This window comes from Bombus vosnesenskii, unplaced genomic scaffold (assembly GCF_011952255.1).
Source record: "Bombus vosnesenskii isolate JDL3184/JDL3185 unplaced genomic scaffold, Bvos_JDL3184-5_v1.1 scf7180000013272, whole genome shotgun sequence".
In the NCBI taxonomy this organism is placed as follows: Eukaryota; Metazoa; Arthropoda; class Insecta; order Hymenoptera; family Apidae; genus Bombus; species Bombus vosnesenskii.
In genome coordinates this window covers 3,691,574-3,712,958 of record NW_022882930.1, presented here as the reverse complement: position 1 = coordinate 3,712,958, position 21,385 = coordinate 3,691,574, and the positions used below count along the sequence as shown (strand labels likewise).

General features: G+C 31.9%; 2 protein-coding genes across 6 annotated transcripts in view; both read right to left on the bottom strand.

The window, feature by feature from the left end:
* The window catches only part of LOC117231389 (putative phosphatidate phosphatase), a 60,573-nt gene extending 51,542 nt beyond the window's left edge, over nt 1-9,031 (bottom strand). The window contains exon 1 of one of the 2 annotated variants that reach the window (XM_033489787.1): nt 8,628-9,031. In XM_033489787.1, the coding sequence (XP_033345678.1) occupies nt 8,628-8,691 (64 nt within the window). In that variant the 5' untranslated portion in view covers nt 8,692-9,031. The remainder of the gene's footprint in view (nt 1-8,627) is intronic. The other variant, XM_033489788.1, reaches the window with a different exon arrangement.
* Nucleotides 8,469-20,974, bottom strand: LOC117231383 (regulatory-associated protein of mTOR). Of its 4 annotated transcripts, none has more exons than XM_033489775.1 (23): nt 20,597-20,974; nt 20,398-20,500; nt 19,762-20,003; nt 19,539-19,685; nt 19,282-19,466; nt 19,144-19,203; nt 18,944-19,044; nt 18,741-18,874; nt 18,254-18,637; nt 18,121-18,195; nt 17,787-18,044; nt 17,541-17,684; nt 17,199-17,454; nt 17,062-17,103; nt 16,726-16,871; nt 16,549-16,646; nt 16,369-16,477; nt 16,133-16,296; nt 15,885-16,055; nt 15,566-15,807; nt 15,335-15,499; nt 14,945-15,227; nt 8,469-8,622 (listed from the first exon to the last, which is right to left on the bottom strand). In XM_033489775.1, the coding sequence occupies exons 1-23, from the start codon at nt 20,753-20,755 to the stop codon at nt 8,484-8,486; spliced, it is 3,807 nt and encodes a 1,268-aa protein (XP_033345666.1). In that variant the 5' UTR covers nt 20,756-20,974; the 3' UTR covers nt 8,469-8,483. The 4 variants fall into 4 exon arrangements, with proteins under 4 accessions (XP_033345666.1, XP_033345663.1, XP_033345664.1 ...); XM_033489772.1 differs by lacking the exon at nt 8,469-8,622 and adding an exon at nt 13,217-14,863; XM_033489773.1 differs by lacking the exon at nt 8,469-8,622 and adding an exon at nt 13,217-14,863 and having other exon boundaries at nt 15,335-15,493.
* Nucleotides 20,975-21,385: the final 411 nt, after the last annotated feature.

Below are 21,385 nucleotides of genomic sequence, written 5' to 3'. Positions count from 1 at the left end.
TACTCTTTTTTACTTGAACGCAACAACGATCGAGTATTTTATCCTACATTTTTATCCCACTCGTCAGGATCAATTTCGAAAAGGGAAAATTTCAAAAATTATATTTGAGCGATGGCTTAAATCGACATAAACGTGAGTACACTCAGTGGTGTATCGTTGTTATATCATCTGACCTATGTCGCCAACTCTATACAGGGTGGTTGGTAACTGGTGGTACAAGCGGAAAGGGGGTGATTCTACGCGAAAAAAGAAGTCGAAAATATAGAATAAACATTTTTCGTTCGAGGCTTCGTTTTCGAGAAAATCGACTTTGAATTTTGGCTCGGTACGCCTGCACTTTATCGCGTCTCGTTGTAACGGATCTCACTGTAGATCGTTGTCTCGATGGAAAAATTAAAAAAAAAAAATTTTATTCTATATTTTCGACTTCTTTTTTCGCTTGTACCACCAGTTATCAACCACCCTGTATAATTTCTCGATTTTTACGTATTTACTATACAGAGAAAAAATCTCAATACTGTATTTGGTACCATAAGTGTACTATTGGCTTGGCAACTAAGTGATTGCGGATTTTCTCATTAGATGGTATTGACAAAATCCGCGATCACTTGGTTGCCAAGCTAATATACTGTACTATTTCGCAATACGATGTAAGATAAGCAAACTTATTAGAACGCAAGGTACCGATACACAGAGTGAAGTAATTAGCAAGATAAGAGTTTAGGAAATGAACGTAAACACGGTGACTAAGACGAGAGGCAATCGTTATAATAAACAATAATTACAAGACAGGCTAATGACTCAGACTTCTCGAGATAGAGAACACGGTTGACGTGTAAATTCGCGAATATCTTTGCTTAAGAACGTGCACGCGTTTATACTTTATCGGTACGTACGCAACGACGGAAACGTTTTAAACAAAGATATTGCAGGGTCAGACTGTTTAACGAACGACCTTTCCAGAGCTGAGCCAACGTTATGTGGCAGCGGTAACGGTTTCGAGGCAATGAGGTTCACATGGTATCGCGTTCTCAGTCGCGGATCGTGTCCTTTTCGCCTCGATATTTCATGGCTCGCGGACATACTATTCCCTCGCGCTTCCTACTCGCGCACATCGCCGCAACACTCATCTTCCTGTTCCTCGGCTCGACATTTATCCACGGCTGTGACAGATAGGCTCACAGTGTAGAAATTCTCGAAGGAGGGGAGAAAATTAAAGAGGAGGAAAGAAATGGCAACGATCGATGAAAGAAAATACCACAGACGCGTCAGAATGACATAGTATACACGGTGTGAGGAGAAAAATATAATGAAAGCAGTTGTCAACGATGTGCAAAGTGATTTCAGGATGAATTATAGAGGCGGCTAACCGCAAACGTACTGGTATACGCGCGATTGCTTACGCATTTACACGGATATTGCTCGTGTCTGGTGTCTAATAAAAACCGTAGATTTACCGTAGCAGTGATATCATACGAGAAAGCGCAATTGGATTATTTAATATGCAATAATCGATCGCGCCTATGGTGAATCGAGGCGAAATTACGATATCAGTGCGTTGCCTTTAAATCTTTTCTAATTCTACGCTGGCTATGTAATTTCAAAGTTGTATAATATTATAATTATGTTTTATACAGGGTGGTTGGTAACTGGTGGTACAAGCGAAAAAAGAAATCGAAAATATAGAATAAAAATTTTTTTTTTTAATTTTTCCATCGAGTCAACGATCTACAGTGAGATCCGTTATAACGAGACGCGATAAAGTGTAGGCGTACCGAGCCAAAATTCAAAGTCGATTTTCTCGGAAACAAAGCCTCGAACGAAAAATTGTTATTCTATATTTTCGACTTCTTTTTTCGCGTAGAATCACCCCCTTTCCGCTTGTACCACCAGTTACCAACCACCCTGTATATCGCGTATAAGGTTCTATATAAATTTTATCATCGCGTATTAGTGTTGCATCGTCTAATTTATATTTCCTTTACCCGAATAGCTACTAATTTTTTTCTTCAAAAAAAAATCTTAATTGTTTAATCGGATTTTATCTTTTATGAAGAGAGACAGGAACTTTTTGTTTAGAAGAAATAAAGAGAAATTAGATAGCTTGATCGTAATTTTGCTGGGCATTGCGTCATTGTATCTTACCATTATATTATTGCATTATTATTAAAACATCGTAATGATAAGACAAAAATAAATAAATAAGACAAAAATCTGATTGCTGCATTTAATTTCATTGCTTAGCAAAAGTTCGTGATGAATAGTCTTCTTGCAATCTCATCAAACAAATAACACGATATATCGTTATTTTGATCGGTAGTTATCGGTAATTTATGAATGTTCAATTTGTAAAACAACATAGCTGAGCAATCAAGTATGGTACGTGTAGAAGTTTATTAATGTTACACCTTCGGAACTTCACGTTCATTCGAGTATAAACACACGACTGATGTTTCGTAGTAAAATTAGACATCAATCGATCGTAGATGCATCCGTCGAATAAACATTTATCTACACTTCTTTCTTGTATTCATGTAAATCAATCTACCAAAATACACTTGAGGGGGAAAAGAACAAAATATCTCTATTCAATCTTTTACTTAAAAAATTGCAAATTTTATATCCTACCGTATCCATAGGTAAAAATTACAGAGAAAAAGACAATATTAATCCTGTTTACGATCGAACATCGTACTTTAAAAAGTCCTCGAACAACCATTAACTGATATTAATTTTAATCGAATTAAAAAAAAAATTCTAAAAATATTTTTATTCTTAACAACGAAGAAACGAAAATATTTTCTTCCAGCCCAAAGATACATTCCAGTAGGGGTTGATAAAATATATGTGATACGTTAATTTGCAAAATCACCGATAATAATTAAACTTTAAACACTTCAAACGCAAAATTTCCCTTCTCGTCTTTATCGTAGAAGAAGAGGAGAAAAGATATAAAAACGGGGTAATAAAGAGATACGGCTGATATATGCATATCAGCTAATATATAGAAAGACCACCCTGTACGCGAGAGGGACATTCGTGGGAAGTATTTAACACCGACTAACGAAACGAAGCAACAAGACTATCGAGAGAGCTACTGACCTTCCATTCAGTCATTGAATCAAGGCGATTTTGAGCGGCTAATCTACACTTGCGGCTCGTTGAATGGCTTCGATCTACCATGTATTACAGGGAGGCCTAGTGACACACAGGTTCCGACAAAATTGCCGCTAATGCCCTACACACTGAGCCGGACCTGTTTGTGCCGCTTAACGAAGTTTGAAAGGGTTCAGTTATTAGAGAGAATCGTAAAAGACACGCTCCGCTCGGTGGCCACCAGTTATACTTCGAAGGATCGAGTATAATACCCAGCAAAAAGTGAACAGCGCGTCAAAGAATACCGGCTAGGTGTTAAAAGGAAAAGCATCCTTTCGAATCTGTTAACTTTAATTGTTATATTCTTTAATATACTCATATAGTTTGATTTATGATTTTTATATTTTGATATTTCTCCAGTTCAAAATTGTAAATTTTAAAATTAATTAAATTGACAATGTCTTTCCCTTTAAACTTCCTCTCTATATTTAGATCCTAATTTTGATTTTCATTCGATTTTATTACATCTAGATTTTACATTCTAGCGAGGCAAGAATATGAAATTTTTTTAGACGTGTATTTATCGACCCACATCGATCATAACACGATATTTATTCAGACATCAGCCAGACAGTTCGCACATCGACATCATTTATTTACAAAGTCATCAAAGACCATACGCTACTATTAGACCATGCTAATTCTTGTTCTACTTACAGTTCTTTTCGAAGAACAATGAACAATCCGTTGAGACTGGCTTTTATTTTAAATTACTTTCATCGAAGCAATATCAACGTGTCACTGAAAATTTATTGAAAATTTATGAAATTGTTAACATATCGTTATGAGTTAAACGATAACATTTCTGTAGACCGTGTATTATATATGCGTATACTTTTTAACTCTCGTTTTCTTTAATATATTACTAACTTATTGGCCCGGTAACTTCTTCCATAATGGATTTAAGAAAATACTCTTTTCATTTTCATTTATCGACTACCTTCCTCCCTCGTCACAAGCAACAACATAAATACATAATCACATACTGCCTCCGCCTATTTCCATCGTTATACATACATTACACGCGTACCAATTATTTTAATTTTAAAACACACTGCTATCTTAAATCAACATCCTACCTCCCAGAGCATATACTCCAATATATTTAATAATATAATAACAGCCTACACACTACAGAATATATTATGTTATTACAATATCCAATAAACTATTACTATATAGTATCCAATAAATATTTCAATCACTGAGTTATACGTATTCCAGTCATTGTAGAAAATGGATAATTGAGAAAAATCTTAAAGATGCAGATAATACGAATGTTGTAAAATTTATATAAATCAACAAAATTGTCATGAGAAATTACAAATTAGTCCTTTCAACTACCCTAGAAGATTCAGTGATACGTATTCCAGTCATTGTGGAAACTGGATAATTGAGAAAAATCTTAAAGATGCAGATAATACGAATGTTGTAAAATTTATATAAATCAACAAAATTGTCATGAGAAATTACAAATTGGTCCTTTCAACTACCCTAGAAGATTCAGTGTTAAACAAAGGGAACCCCAATTAAACAATTATGTATCTAATTAAAACAGAGATCCGCTATTGTCCTTAATATGATTTCAAATTTGCCGCGGCTATCGTAACTCGCCTATCGCTGTCGTTCATATCGATTCATTAACAACACAGTTGGTCGCGATATATTAAAATATAGATTTTAATGAAAGAGAGAAGAAGAAGAAAAATGAGACAACCACGATTCAAGCTTATTCACGCGTTGAATTGGAAGACAAACGCGCAAACAAAGGTGGAACAAATAGACACCTGCGAGCAACTTTCGAGACGAAAATGCCCTCGGCCTACTTCCCGCCATGAATAATACTCATTTTTGTATTATCTGGTTTTCATCTGTGGCCAGTGGACGGTCGCGTTTCTCTTTGTCCAATGAGAGGTACATAATACTTCGTCTCTTCTCTTTTACTCGTGACTTTTGTGAACCATGCCTTCCAAAAACGTGAACTTAATTTCAAAAGTAAATTATGTACACTATTACAACTTATATTAAACTATATACATATGAATCTATGAGGTAATGTCGTTTTTACGAACGAAACGTCTGAAAATCGAAATGCATACACTTATAAGAGAAACTATATATTTAATTTTAATTATTAATTTTAATAACAAACGTAGTCTAAGACACGGAAAAAGAAGAAAAAGAAATGAATACGAAGGTATGTGGTTTAACCTAACCAGGGAGATTAGGTTAAGTTACCAATATAATATAAATTTCACATCTTCAATAGCATAAGTAATTATTAATATTCATTTCATATAAAAAGTGGAAAATACGTAGTTTTTTATATCTGATGCTGTAAAGATTTAGGAAATTTTAAGAACAAAGAAATTATTTTCTGACTCGTTCGTTTGAATGAATTCTTCGTTATTTTATCATACCAAAATGTCAAAGATAATACTATTCTATTAACTTCTATCTCTTTCTAAGGTATAAAACAGACGTGACTATAGCAGAAATTCACATAGTAAAAATTCTAGAACGTGTGAAAACCTTTTGAATTCGTGACAATCGTTAGTTCTCGTCAGTTTTATTGTATATGTAACACCTGCGTACGCATGAGTCCAGTATTTTTCGTTCCTCTATCTAACCTACAAAGTTTCATCGAAATCTAAAAAATAACGCTCTTGTATATCATCTGTTCTGTCTATCACCGATTCTTTTTACACGTCAGAAACTCGGTAATAGAATAAAATTTAGAAACTTACATCGCAACTCAGATTTATGAATCTTACTTTTTTTTTTCTTACAGATAGGACGACTGTACGTGTATAATACTATGAGTTCATAACTTTAAAATATCGAAATATTGAATAACACACAATATATTTTTATTCTTACGTGTCCAATTCACCTACGAAGTTGGATTCGCACGTTTTAACACAGTCAGTATCTTTTTCTGTTTTGCCTCTTTCTTTTCTTTGTACGTCGTAAATATTCTTCGGTCTCAACGACGCGACGCGGCATTGCTTCGAATGACCATAGATGATGGCGGGTGAACCAGAAACAGCAATAAATCTGGTTTTCGGTAATAAATTTCGTTTCTGACAAATGATTACACCAACATGAAGAATAAATATCTAAAAGGACAATCAACTTTCTATTCCAACTTTAGTTCCCTTCAAATGTATTCCATGATAATCTAATTTGCATATAAATACTTTAAATTAGGTTATAAACGAGGAAAAAGTTACTTAATCGTCGATATGATAAACTTTTATTCTATCTTTTTATTATTGAATTGTATATTGCGAATGAATAAAGATTTTCTAGTGAAGAAACGTCTGAAGATATTTTTTCTCGAGTTTCAGCTTATTTTTGTATTCTACAGACGATATTGCGACACCGAGACAGATTCGAGAAGAACAGAATTTCAAATGAGACCTTCGAAAAAATCGCCCAACTCAAAATAAATATATTATTCTGCAACCACGAATTACAAAATATAAATCACAAAAGACCAACACCTGAAATTATTTTAAATAAATCGAAATCTTCCACTCTTCATTTTGTTTTAATTCTGATTTCTAATTTTGTACATCTCATCATATTTATATTATATTATAGATAAGAAACAAAGAAATATTTCGAATACTTTTACAATTTTTTACGATTTGTTTCAATGCTCTTTCTTATTTTGAGCAATCCTCATAACTTTGTCTTTCCATAAATTAATAAACCTTATTTAAATTTTACATTAATATTCATGGGATATATTGCGACAAAGACGGTCTAATAAGGAAGAAGTTTCTGGTTTAAAAAGTTTATTGGATTGCCTTAAATATCAAATTTTTATGAAATAGAAAGAATATCGAATAACTGCAGTGTACCAGATAACCCGTTAAACGAAACCGTGTCACCACTTCTCAGATTAAATCGATCGAGCTAAAGGGTGTTACTATTCTCCTGTGTTTACCAAGATAATCTAAACAATTTTTCATAACCTTTCCACAATTCAACATTGCAAAATCAACGAACTAAAGAAATCAGCAACAAACTAAAGAATTTGTTTGGAAGACACGTACGCATGCAGATAACGCAATAAAAACATACCTAAGGGATCAAAGGAAAAAGAAGTGCAAACCGGAAAACGTTCGAACGCTTGAAAAAGCATTATCGATGCCGCGGCATCGAACGCACGTTGTACGTTTGTTTAGGTTCGCCTAAATTACGTTAGGAGAATGTAGCAGACGATCGATTCGTCGTTCGTGCATTAGAATACTCGAATCTCGAATTGGTATGTACCATATAGCATTGGAAGCTCGCCTACCAAAACAATAACCTTCAGACACGCACAACGTACACTCTGAGCTAGAAAGCGACTCGTATATTTATAATAGTATATATTTCTTCACGACATTATAATCGTACTAATGGTACTAGATGAAAGTTTAATAGGGTAACGACTAGATTATAGATAGTTCTGCAAATTCATATTTTTGTGAATACAATTGAAGATCGTGCACCGTATAGTAATCTATATAGAAATCTTTACAACATCTAACAGATAAAACAACTTTTTACCCAACTTCTAGTTTCTTAATTATATTTATAAAAATATAGATTTTTATAATCATCAGTAGTCTAGTAATGACAATACATTGTTTATAGGTTTATAGTAACGTACAACGTACGATTTCGTATACGAGTTATTTAGTATATAGTCTTTGTATATAATAGTCAGGCTTGTCTACATACTCTAGACTCTACATAAAATATCGTCTACATACTCTAGATTCAGAGTGAAAGAATATGGAAAACATGAATATAATTCGAATAATGGTGAAGTTATCCAAGTCAGGAGGTATTATATAAGAAATAATAGAATAAATAGGAAACTAATTTCTAGAAATAAAGTAATACACATTGCTGAATTATAATCACAACTAAAAATCTTAGTTGGACAAACTTCATTCCTTTTGACGAGTAAAAATTATGTCCTCGTAGAGAACCATGGCCGTCGAGCTCTCTCAATGTATACGATGTATACGATCTACATATTTGATTGTCTATTACGCCACTAATAGCAAGTTGAACGAGTCTGTTTTCAAACATAGATCAGTCAAAAACTATTCATAAGCAAATTCCACGAATTACAAGTTAAATTACTTAGCTTGACTCAAGTATCTTTCTCACTGAAATAACCCTACTTTACCCTACATTGCAATAGATTCTTAATTCCGTACGAGGTAAGCACCTGCCAATTTAAAGGTTAGTTCGCTGAGAGATCAAACAGGCCGCATGCGGCGCCTCGACTGTCAATCTGACAGCCGCCCGATATAACGTAATCATCGTTCATCGTACTCTTCTGGCGCGGATACAAAGGAATCTCTCCAAGCCAGTCGTTTACCACTCGTGCTACGAATCACGGAAATATTCGGACTATTCGTTCGCGCATCTATACGTACGCATGAATACGTTGATCCACTTACCAATAAGCAAGCACACGAAATCTATAATGATCTTTCGTAGAATCATTTTCGACGATCGATCCATGATGATTTGAATTATAGTACTCTTTTTATCTCGTTGTCTCTCTGTCTCACTTTCTTAAAGTCTTAAAAGGAAGAACGAACGAACGAACGAACGATCGTTACTTAAATGTCGTTACACGGTCGCGAGATAGATAAATGTTAGGAGCAAAACAAACACACGCAGAAGAGCAATGCTTACGCGTGGTCATATAGAAAAACTAGGAAAAAGACCATCTCGATTGCACGGCTCGGAATGGACTAAACGACGCTTGTTGGTAGCTCGCGAATCTACCTACAAACACAGTACGCAACCGGCCCGATCGAGATCCGAGCGACGACTGCGGCTGCGCTTTGCGCCTCGCACCGCTGTCTCGTCCGCGCATACATCGCACGTGCCTACCCCGGCCTGAATCACAGTCCGTAGTTTAATAATGGGTGCTCATTGTAACATGAAACAAACATAAAACACAAGTCTCCTCCATGAAACATGAATGAACGTTCACCTTTACAATTATGTTATTTCGTCTTAGCGGATAATCGTTGCCTCTTACGATTCCATCATAAGTAATCAAACGTCATACATAAGTAATTATATATACACTTTTTTTTATTGGTACGACAATAGTCAATAGAAGTGTATACAATGTTTATGGGGATGACGTTGAAAGAATTTCTAGAGAATGGATTTAGATGTATGGTAAATGGAAGAAATTGTATATATAGTGGTCACAAAAAATGTTGGTCAGGTTTTATTTTCACATTTTATTTTCATAGTACCAAGTTTTTGCAGTTATATGAAAATACTACCAAATGATATAAAACTTAATGTGCTTGGACTTAATTAATTAATATGTAAATGTTATAATAAATACAGTGTTGAACAAATACTTTTTGTTGCCACTAAATACAATTCAATATTGCTAAATGTTTATAATAGTAAATATAATGTAATAGATCTTTCAATATTTTTTAGTTTCAGAGTTCATGTAAGCAGTCAGTAAAAACTTAATACTAACAAACATTTTAGTTTATTGTATTTTAGTTCTAAATTAATCTAAATGATTAATTTGAGAAAATTAAAAATAAAATTGTTTTAAAAATATATAGTAATTTTAATTGAAATTTTACGTTTGTGAAGAAGATATATATAGGATATCTTAACAGAATAATTTTCTAGGAAAATGAAATAAGTAGTACGAGTAAGGATGATGTCAAAGTTATCGATCTATAACGCTCCTGGCATTATTTGATAATACTGACAAGCAATTTACACAAAAATCTGGGAGGATCTGCGAGGATATGGAAAATGGAAGACAAATAATATCCGAATGGAATACAAAGAATTTCTAAAGATGGATTGCCATCGAATTGAAATTTCTAAATCGTAAATCTCATTAGCAGCTTTCGAAATTGAAACTTTCGTCAACTGTATAGAAATAGAAAAAGGGAAAGTACACGGACGTTGTAACGAGTTAAAGAAATCTACAGCCGAATAAAATATTAAAAAAAAATCTTTCTTTATTTTATTCTATTAATTCTGAAGATATAAAAATCCTTTTTAATTTTCAATATCAGAAATATATAAATTTTTATTTCATTACATTAAAAAATAATTGCTATAATGGCAAAAAGAAGATTATTCATCTTCAGCTTTTTAATAATTTTATATCTACTATGTTAACTCTTTTTTACAAAATTTGAAATTGGTCGTCAACAGGCCATTTACAAGGAAATAAATCATAAATTATGGCAGCTTCTTATCAAAATAGAGCATAATTGTGAATTCCCTTAAAAATTTCTACTTAATCTTAAAATTTAACCGAATTTACTAAACATAATCCTCGTTAGTTTACACAGTTATTCAGGTTATTATACAATATATTTTGTATATGGTTTCATTTATAACTCAATAACAATTTAAAACACTATATTCTACAATAGTAATTTCAACAAAAAAATATATACTCACAATATTAATAATGCGTTTAAACTTCCAGGATAACAGGAAAGTGCACGGAGAAAACTACTTTATCCTTGTTCCCGAATATCATGAAATGAGGTCAGTACCCGAACCTATTTTTATCTAGTAACACTGGTTGCTAATACGTATAACAGGTCGTTGAAATAGTCGGGACATTCTGTAAAGTTAAAGAAGATAAGATTAAAGAAAAATATGGAAGTAAGAGTAAATATTGTTTAAAGGAAGCGCCTGCCTTAATACCTCTCTTCTTCTTCCGCTCCGTCATAAAACAAACCGTAGATACCTAGATGCACATCTTCCAGGCGTTTGTTTCGCGACAAGCTACATATTTATAGTAGCCTTCATTCAAATCACCAGACATGGATTTAATTTTATTTAAAAATTCAAATTTAATGAATTTAATAAATATACTGATCAAAAGCTGTATTTAAATATGTATATTAGCTATGGAAAAGAATTCAGTATGTAGTTTTAATTTCATATTATTTAAAATATATCTTTCATATAGAAAAATACTTTTGAAATGGTTTCTTCTATATTTACATTAGAAATATTTTAATCATTGAAATACCTTCTCTTGATGTCAGTGACTTCCTCTTTCTATTTTTTTGTTCATTTTTATTCTGTATTCCTTATTGTTTTTCGTTCTAAGCTTCTTAGTCATTTTTATAGTTGGAACATAGCTACATTTAAAGTTAAAATCTGCTTTGATAGAATTGTATCATTTCCTACACTAATTGTAAGCACAGAATTCGTTCCAGCAACTTTAGCAACGTTGCTATTAAGCTAAAACGCAAATGAAATGCAATATTAAATATGTACTTCATCAACATCTTACACGTTGTATCTACGACTATTTTCTAATCAGAATGCTAAACGAAAAGTTATTTTAAAAACTAAACGTCGGCGCTGTATACACGCTAAGAGGCGGGAAAATATTTGAACTTGCATTAAAGCTATAAACCATAAAACCAAAAATACAGAATTTGTTTTTTACATCTACTATATATATGTAATGATTATAATAAAAATTGTATTATGAAAATAAACAAATGTTGTATAATCGTATTCCTATTTCAATTATTTTTTCGAAAGGCACGTTTTTAATAACTGCGGAAATAAGAAATTTGAAATTTAGTACTCTCGAACGGAATTGACGAATCGTAATGATTTACAGCAATCCAGTAATAGATCTATCTCTAAGCTATCCTAGAAATAACATTATAACACCTGTTTCATTGGTTGACATTTAAATACTATATTCAAGCAATAATTTGTTGCGACTATAATCAACGAGATTGTGATATGGTGAGATTCTATTGTTAACAGAACCAGTTAAAATATACAAACCGTTAGTTACACTTTGATGACCCATTCCTTCACTCTGATTTACACTTACATTTGCAAAGTGACACTGCAAATCTAAGAATGACGATGATCTGAATATTAGTAAGTAACTAAGTTCATATATACATATTTACAATGTATATACGTAGGTTTCTCCTTCCGACATAAACCAGTCAATGACAGTTACAAGACTAATCAACCAATTTGTACCATATTAGTCAATACGTATTGCTATATATATAATCATGTTAATTCATCGTTTATTCTGTAATAATAGTTACATTTTATTTATGTTATGACAGTTATCACTTATTACTGTAACATATCTATTCAAAAATAAATCACACGATTAATTTAAATACTTTGATAATTCTCTAAAATATAATAATAATACGATTAATAATATAATTATTATTCATAATTAGTAATAAAAATTTTTAAGATATTATCTATTACGTACCTTCCGCCATTACCTAACATTTGCGTTAGTAAATAAACAATTGTGCAAATTAATCTTACACTGAAATAACATAATTATATTATATTTGTTACAAGGCGATCATATATGTATAATAACGGTTACAGCGCAAAATAATACATCATATTCGCCCTGTCGTGAATTATTTTCCTAATGTTTCACGTTTCCGATAGTTATCGTTAACGATGGCAATATGACGGTGCATCGTATATATAATAATATATACAGAAATAATTCTAAGCGTTTATATAACAATTAATGCTGAATTTAACGAGTAAGTACCATTTAGATGTCTCCATTAAAATTCCCATCAACCCCGGTTATATAATGTGTCCCGGAAGTTTACAATCAAAATAACCAATGTATTGGCAGAAACACGTGTCACAAATTGATAAATTGTAATGCTACATCAATTTCACGATTAAAATATCTTATCTTTTCCATTTAAATAAATATCTCTTTCTCCAAATACAAAGCATGTTTTTAATCTATATATAAATTTTATATACACGCACAAAGGGTTCTATGCCACAAATAAACATTATTTGTTATGTACTCCGTTATTAAGTAAAAATTTACTCTTTTACATTTATACGTGAGTATGAATGCACTCAATTTTTGAAACATCTTATATATGCAACTACATCAGAGATCCTTATTTTATACATATATTTAAAGAATAGCAATCCACATCTCTTATCGCGTTTCTGAATGCTAAATATTACTAACAAAATTATTGTATATATAATACGAGGAAGTAGATCTATATTTTTAACATTGCGGTTTTTCAAACATTACACTTGATATTCTATACTTATGTACATTTTTATTCGCGAATTTATTACCTGATTTTTTCTTGCTCTTCCTTATCATTTATGCAATTTAGATTATACTCATATTACTAATACATATAAAATCAGATTGCTTCTTCTTGATACATACCGATGTGACATTCTTTCAAAACGATTATAATATCCATAAACAATAACGGTAGCAATGAAGGGTTACAATAGCAATATAAAATACACACACATACAACGTATAAATATTCATAAAATACTTTCCAAATAGTATAGTGGCTTAATTAGTCAAATACAAATTATATATATTTGCATAATTATTTAAATCATTTGTCACTGAGAAGGCATTTCCTTACAAACTTTTTAAGTTTTTAACATGATGAGAGGTATTTTCACAAGTTACAAAGAGACGCTTATAAACCATTATTACTTAAACGCAACATTAATACCATTTAACAAATAATATTGTTGTTGATAAATATATGATACATAATATTTACAAAAACAATTCTTTTTCTTTAAAATTGCAACGAAAAGTTTCATAATGAGAGTTATAAATAAAAACATATACATAAAGCAAATTTACAAAAAATTTTTCATTAATACAGAAACATTGTTTCATACAGTTGCCATTTTAAGTAATTTATTTCGGTCCTTTTAATCTTTACTATATTTATTCTTTATTATTGATCTTTATTATTATTGATACTAGTCATAAACTAAATGTAATTAAATTATTTAAATAAATTCTAGCTCCAAGACTAAAATTTTGTAAAAATATTAAGAAATAAAAAGAGAATTAAGGGAAGGAATTATTAAGATGTGAAAAACAATTGAATCTTCTATTACCTAAATTTATATGAAACATTATTCATAAATCTAATTGGAGCTAATTTTGCATGGCACAATAATCAAGGTTATTTCCTTGCGAATGTTACAAGCTTTATTAAATATTAAACACATTCATACATACATTCAAATCTTTTTCGTTGCATCACATACGCATATATTATGCATCATTATTCGTAAGAACATCAAATTTTTTTCAACTGCGTTTCAAAATATTACATTGCCCTTGCACATGTAGCTTGTATTATCTTCTCTTTGGTCGTCCCAAAAGACTTTAGTTGCTTCACAGGTTTTGTAATCACAAGAATTATTGTTAGTTTCTCCACATAAATTAATTCCAAAGAAAGGCGTTTGTAGATACGAAAAAAACGCAGTAGAAAATCGTAAATAAGTGAAAAATAAGAATGCACCTTCTAATTTTCCTAATAAAGTCCAATATTACGCCCCTAACATTTGTTTTCACTGACTATTAGTGTTAAGAGTATCAAGTACCATTGATTTACATTTGTAAAAATAATTTTACAACAATTCCATCTCTATTAGTCATCTGCGTGATTCAGATGCATATGCTGTGATAGTATTGTCTACACAACCAGCTGCTAGAATCACACGATAGGGATGAAAACTTAGACAACTTACTGGACTAATACGAGTGGCCATAAATCCTTCATGAAATTTTATTGTGTTTAGGTGTTGACCCATAGTGTTATATACACTTATACAGTGATTTGTTGATCCACTGAAAAGAATATGCATAAACAGATCTGAAATAATCTGTATAATTTTACTATGATTCCGGTCAATAATATCCTAAACTTACCATGCAAAAATATCAGCCATTTCATGTGCTGCCAATGCTGTAATACCTTGTGTTATCTGTACAGTGCTCACAGAAGAATTTTTTCTAAGATCAAATATTCTAATATCTCCTGAAGATGATCCAGTGAACAGTTGTGGCGCAGATCTTTCACATTTTCTCAAAGATGTGCCTAGCACCCATGCTGTATGCTCTCTCCAAATCATAACTCTTGATTCTAAAGGTGGCAATCTTCTATCAAATAAACGAACTGAACCATCTCCACAACCTACTGCCATCATGGCACCTATGTGTAATTAAATAAAATAATGTTTACTTCTATCACATTTTACGCCTTTTACATGTATATCTAATTCTGCAATTAAATTAATATAAAGTATGTAAGAAACTAACCTATACCATCGACGTCAACGCATGTAGCACAACAATCAGCACCTGTTGGTATATCTTGTTTCTTTAATTCAGTCTCTGCATCCCAAAGTCTGACAATACGAACATCACCTGTTACAGCCAATGTAAGGGATCTTTGCTCCCACTTAGTAACTAATCCAGCTGTTGCTACAAACAATTTTAATTAATGTACATAGTTGCAATAAATACATTGATATTCTAGAATATACATACCGGTAGTTGCTTTTGTTGCAGGTTGTATATCAGCCATTGCTTGCCAAGCAGTAAGTAAAACTGGATCGCGATTTAACATACTACTATAATTTTTCCACACTCTAACCGAACCATCATCAGATCCAGCCATTAATAACGTTATATCGTGAGCATTAATAAACTCCAGCGCTGTAATACGAGACATTTTATTTCCATGACTTGCACAATAAGTTAACTTTGTACCGGTCTGACAATCCCATACCCTGTAAATAAATAATTTATTAAGTAACATCATGTCTCATATGATAGTAACGAAATTAGACTATATTAAAACAAATACCCAAAGTAATCTTTCAATGCTACAGCCAAATGAGGTTCAAAAGGATGAAATGTTAAAACTTCTGGAGAATGTGAACACCTTGTGTGAAATACTTGTGATTCTACCCTACTTTGTACTGCACGTAATTGTTCTTCTCTTGCATCACATCTTTGTTTCTTATTTCTTAAGTATCTAAATATTGAAAACTGCAAGTTAGTTTTTCTCTTTGCAATGATACTATAGTAAGTAATTACATTAAGAATTCTTACCGCCATTCTCTTTCATAATGTGCTCTACTTTCCATGTCATTCATTGATTCAGTTTCAATTTCTAAACTAACAGGCTGAGCAAATTGAGCACAACTCCATTCAACAAATTGTGAAGTAGTTAATGGTGTTTTAATTCCAGCAACTTCATCTGCTTCTTCTGAAATCTGCAATAAAATACCGCTATAAATATAAGTAAAACATAGCATTACTCATAAACGACATCAAGTAATTCTTACTGTATTGGGAATTGGTTTTCTTGAACGATTGCCATGCAATGGTATTCTCGACGAACGTAATAAATCTGTTCCAGAGTTTACTGTAGGTGGTGATTCTCCTTTGCTATTACTTTATTTTAGAATAAGTTAAACATAACAGTATAAAAATCATATATAAAAATATATTAAATAATGACTAACCTTAAATATGTAGTACGATTTGATGGAGAAGGCGGAAGAGACAGTGATGAAGATATTTTTGTTTCAATTACTTCCTTAGGTGCAGAGGATTCTTTGACCTGCAGTTAAGAAATATTGTACTATTTCATTAAATTTTGATATAAATCAATGTAATCATTATTAAATCATCGTGTTTACCTGATTTCGAATATGATTTGTGACCTTCTGAGACATAGTAGCAACCACAGGATGAGGATCATTGTCAAGACTGCATAATCCATGCCACAATTTCATATATACACTACCATAGGAAAGACTTGGTAAATTTCCAAGAGAACTGTGCCCTACAAGTAATAAAAAACACGGTTTATTGTATTTTATTTTTAATATAGAAAAATATCTGTTCCTTACGATAATGTGCTTGTAAATAACAAAATAGTGATATAGCATTGGCTATAAATTAAAAATTACGAGATCTAAAAATGAAGGATGAACTATGTACGAACATGCAATGGAATTTCCAATCATTATTACCAAGTGACTCGCAAGGTTTCCTCACGAACTCCCAATTATTTCCTGGTACATGAATGAAACAATACAAGGAACTGTTATCGAAAATCCGGCAATAAAGCTAGTAACTCTAGCTAAAAGCAACACATTTTATCACTTACCTAAGCTACTAATAGACGACGACGACGACACTCTTTTAATACGATCCTGACCAAATCCATCTGTACTATCCACACTGTACGTGTTGTTCGGAGAAAGCATTTTCAACCTATCTCTAGAACTAATACGTCTCATTCCACTAAATGGCGATAACGTCTCCACTACGAGATCTTTTCGACTATTTTCTTCAGCCAATGCTAATGTTACAAACGAATTTTCAAAATGTAATACCATCCACTGAAGTGCTACTACTAATTCCTGTAAAATAATTCATAATTTGTTTTATATTAAGAATATTACGTATATAATTAGAATATGTATTGTTATACGACAAACTTACATACTTTTCTAACTAAGGGACACATGTCATGAGACACAGTATTAATAAGCGTCATAGCTATAATTTGATCAATATTATTCGCATGTTCACTTCGTGTTGTTACACTATTTATGAATGTTCCCAAAGCATAAACACTCGCCGCTCGAACCTATATAATTTTATTTCTTTTTTAAATATATTACTATCATCATGCATAAATATTAATACATTAAATAAATGAATTTGACCTCATCATGAAATGATTTTATACCTCAGGAACTGGGTCCTGTAATAATGTAAACAGTTTTTCGTGGGCAATGTCTCTGACTCCGCACCATCTTGCTTTGTCATAATTATGCCAAAGTCTCGCGAGACACAAACATAGCCATTGTCGTAATAAAGCATTTGAATCTCCAAGTTGTTCCAGACAAATTGAGACAAGACTGCCATGATTTGCAGCTACTTGACCCGGTCGATAGTCATTTACAATGCTAGCCAAAACAAAGGCTGCTAACGTCCTATGTTCACTCTAAAACAGAATAGATTTGTATAAAAAAGTTGCATGAAAGAATTTTTCGATAAAATTATGTATAACAATATAATACCGGTATAGAAGTATCCTGAAGAACAGATAAAAAATATTTATGCCCTCCATCTCGTACAAGATCTGCTTGACAAGTCTAAAATATAATAAATAATTAATGAAAGGTTTAAGATATTGAAATTCTTAACACTTACACTATCAACTGCAAGAATCTTTGCCCAAATGAAAACAAGTAGTGGACGTAGTTCTCTGGCATTACTTTGAAGTAATTTTAAAACATATGGAAAAATGCCTACACTAAGAGCCAAGTTCACTGCCCATGGACCAAGATCGAGAAAACGCCCTAATAACTCTAACGCTCTTAGTCTATGAACTTGACTTAATAACACTTGTAGTACTATTGGCAGCTGCTCTGGAGGATTGCGATTTTTAGAACCTAGTGTAAGCCATACTTGAAAGGCTGTCAATTGTTCTTCAAAAAAAGGTGAATGTATAAATTGATCTTCATTTTCAAGAATAGATGGCAATTGTGCTAAGCAGAGATCAAGTGCCAAATCCCATGCCTGCCACATAGGGTGCTAAATTAATAAGAGATAAATATATTAATGAAAGAATAATAATAAATAAAAAAAATACCTAATTTTTAGAAAAATATTAAGGTTAAAATATTTTTCTATTTACCTGATAAGTAGGTGGTAATTTTGGGCAAGAAACTGGAGTGCAGTCATATGAGCGAAGTATTCTTTCAGCAAGTAAGAAATTTCTAAATAAACTAGCTACTAATAAATCTTGTCTGAATAATCTCTGAAATAAATCTATAAATCGAATATATTTAGTATTTGTCATTTATATATTCTAACAACAATTATAGTATACAAATTTACCTCTTGGCAATGTGTTCCATGCAATAGTGTCAGTAATTGCTGTAAAAATCCAATTAAGTTCCCCTAACATTGTTCTTCTATCAGTCAATTGTCCTGGAATTCTGAAATGTATTTATCATAATTTCAACATTTTATTTCGTTCAAGAAAATACTATATACATAAGTACTATAAACTTGTCCCTACTATATATAATTCTTACTTGTCAATTAAATCTAGTGATATTTTTGGTACCAACTTTGATGTATTTTGCATGACAAACCTACAAAAGAAATAGTAGTTTAACTCTGGTACTATACAAAATTTGGTATATCTTCAACAAATTATATTTCTATCTTACCATCGCAATGCTATTTTTATTGGAGTTGTAAGACATGATGTAAATATGTCTGCAGGTAAGTCTGGATTCATAGGTAAGATTTGATTAGCAGCGCATGCTGCCAATTGGATACAATTTTTATAGGATGGTGCAGTGGCACTTGCAACTCCAGTTGCACGATTCTGCTGAACTGCCTGCTTTTCCATCTATAAAGTAACATTTTCAATATGGTTACATATGACAATTACTTTTACTTAAATCTCTCTTAATATTTATACCTCATATTCTTTTTCGTGTTGCTCTGCAAATTGTTGAAAAGATTCTACAATAATACCTGCATTGGAGCAGTCATATACATAGATGCTAGGTGCACCCATCCATGTCTGTAAATCATATACAGACAAAGGAATATATTGTGTATATGTCTGCAATAATAATGTGATATTAAAAATATTTATCAAATTATTATTTATACTAATTAAAATGCTTGAGTTTACTAACTCTATTAAATACCCAAATTTCACCATTACTAGTAGGTTTAGGAACACCATGACCATTATAATGAAAAAGAACTCTTTCCTCCTTTGCATTTCGTCTCAAAGAAGTACACAATTTTTTAACTTCTTCAACAGTGGGGTCTAAACTTTGTTTGTAACGAGCTCTTGGTTGCCATCGTTCATACTGTTTTTGTAAATTAGAACCTATAGTTTCTAAAGCTTTCTGTGGACTCACTGACAAAGGATCTATAAAATTTTAAAAATTATAATTGTTCTAATTGTAATCAATAACAATTAAGTTTCAAGTCACAATTAGATCATTTGAATGGAATAATTAAAACCAGTGCAATTTTTGTTTATAATTATACAAAACTATAAAATAATGCAATCACAAAGAAGAAATTATGCACATTTGAAATAACCAGTAAAAGAAAAACAAAGGAAAGAAAGCAAAAAAACATTCTCATACTACAGATAAAATATTCAAATTAATAATAAATATAACGCCATCTACAGCTTATTTACTAAAATCGCATTCATTTACAGACTGCTGTCATCCACATGCATAACCTCAAAATGCATTACATAATGGCAATGGCAGCGGGGAATTGTGGGGATGTAAATAAACTAAAATAAATACCGATCCAACACTCGAGACGTGCGCACGGTTGCGTCTTGACAATGTCCGGTGGATCAACACCAACGTTTAAACATAAAACTAGAGCCACGCTCACAGTTTTCATCTAGAAAATAGAAATTTATAAAACTCTATCATAGAATTAAGTACATAATTTGTCAGGGTATATCAACCAAAGAAGCAAAGAAAAAAAGTAACAAACCCGTTCTTTCATCCTCCATGTCTGTGTAATGCAATTTACGCCTTCAATTGTCGCTGTATGCCGTGGTTTGCAAAATGCAAGCTGCATTTTCCAATCGTCCTCCTCCGTCGATTTCAAATTCTCTTTCTCGTGGCATGGCTTTGAGGCAATTACTGACATTGTAAGCCCGTGACTCGGGAAAAGTTTATATCTTACTTTTTCGAGAGACACGTTTCGTTCGTTGAAGATCTTAAATCGATATTACATAAAGATGAATTGAAACTATCAACTGACAATATTCAATAAACGACAAAAGCACAAACGACTTTTAACAGAGCACAATTTCGTAAGTTTACTTCATCAGCCGCCATCTTAAATCCCTAACGATATTACCAATGAACTCTCACGAACTCACGAACACGCAGATTTTTTGATCGCAATAATCGTGTACAGATGGTGCCACCTGTTACCCACGTTATTTTTTAATTTCCTTCCTCGTTTAAACGTTATTGAAATTACAGAAGCATAAATAAATGATGGAAAATAACAGTAGCACCAATTCTTTACAAGAACATTTTTATTTATTAAATACTATTTAGTAGGTTACTTTATAACTGAATCATTGAAATCGTAATCTAACTTAACAATTTTTTTTATAAGTAGTTTTAGCTGAATAACTTACTGAAATACTTTCATATATCTGGGTAATTAAATTTAATACTATATACGTATATGCAAATTGCATGTATATGTGTAGAAGCACATATATATACGAAAAATTCGCATTACAAGATGTATCATTCAAATAAG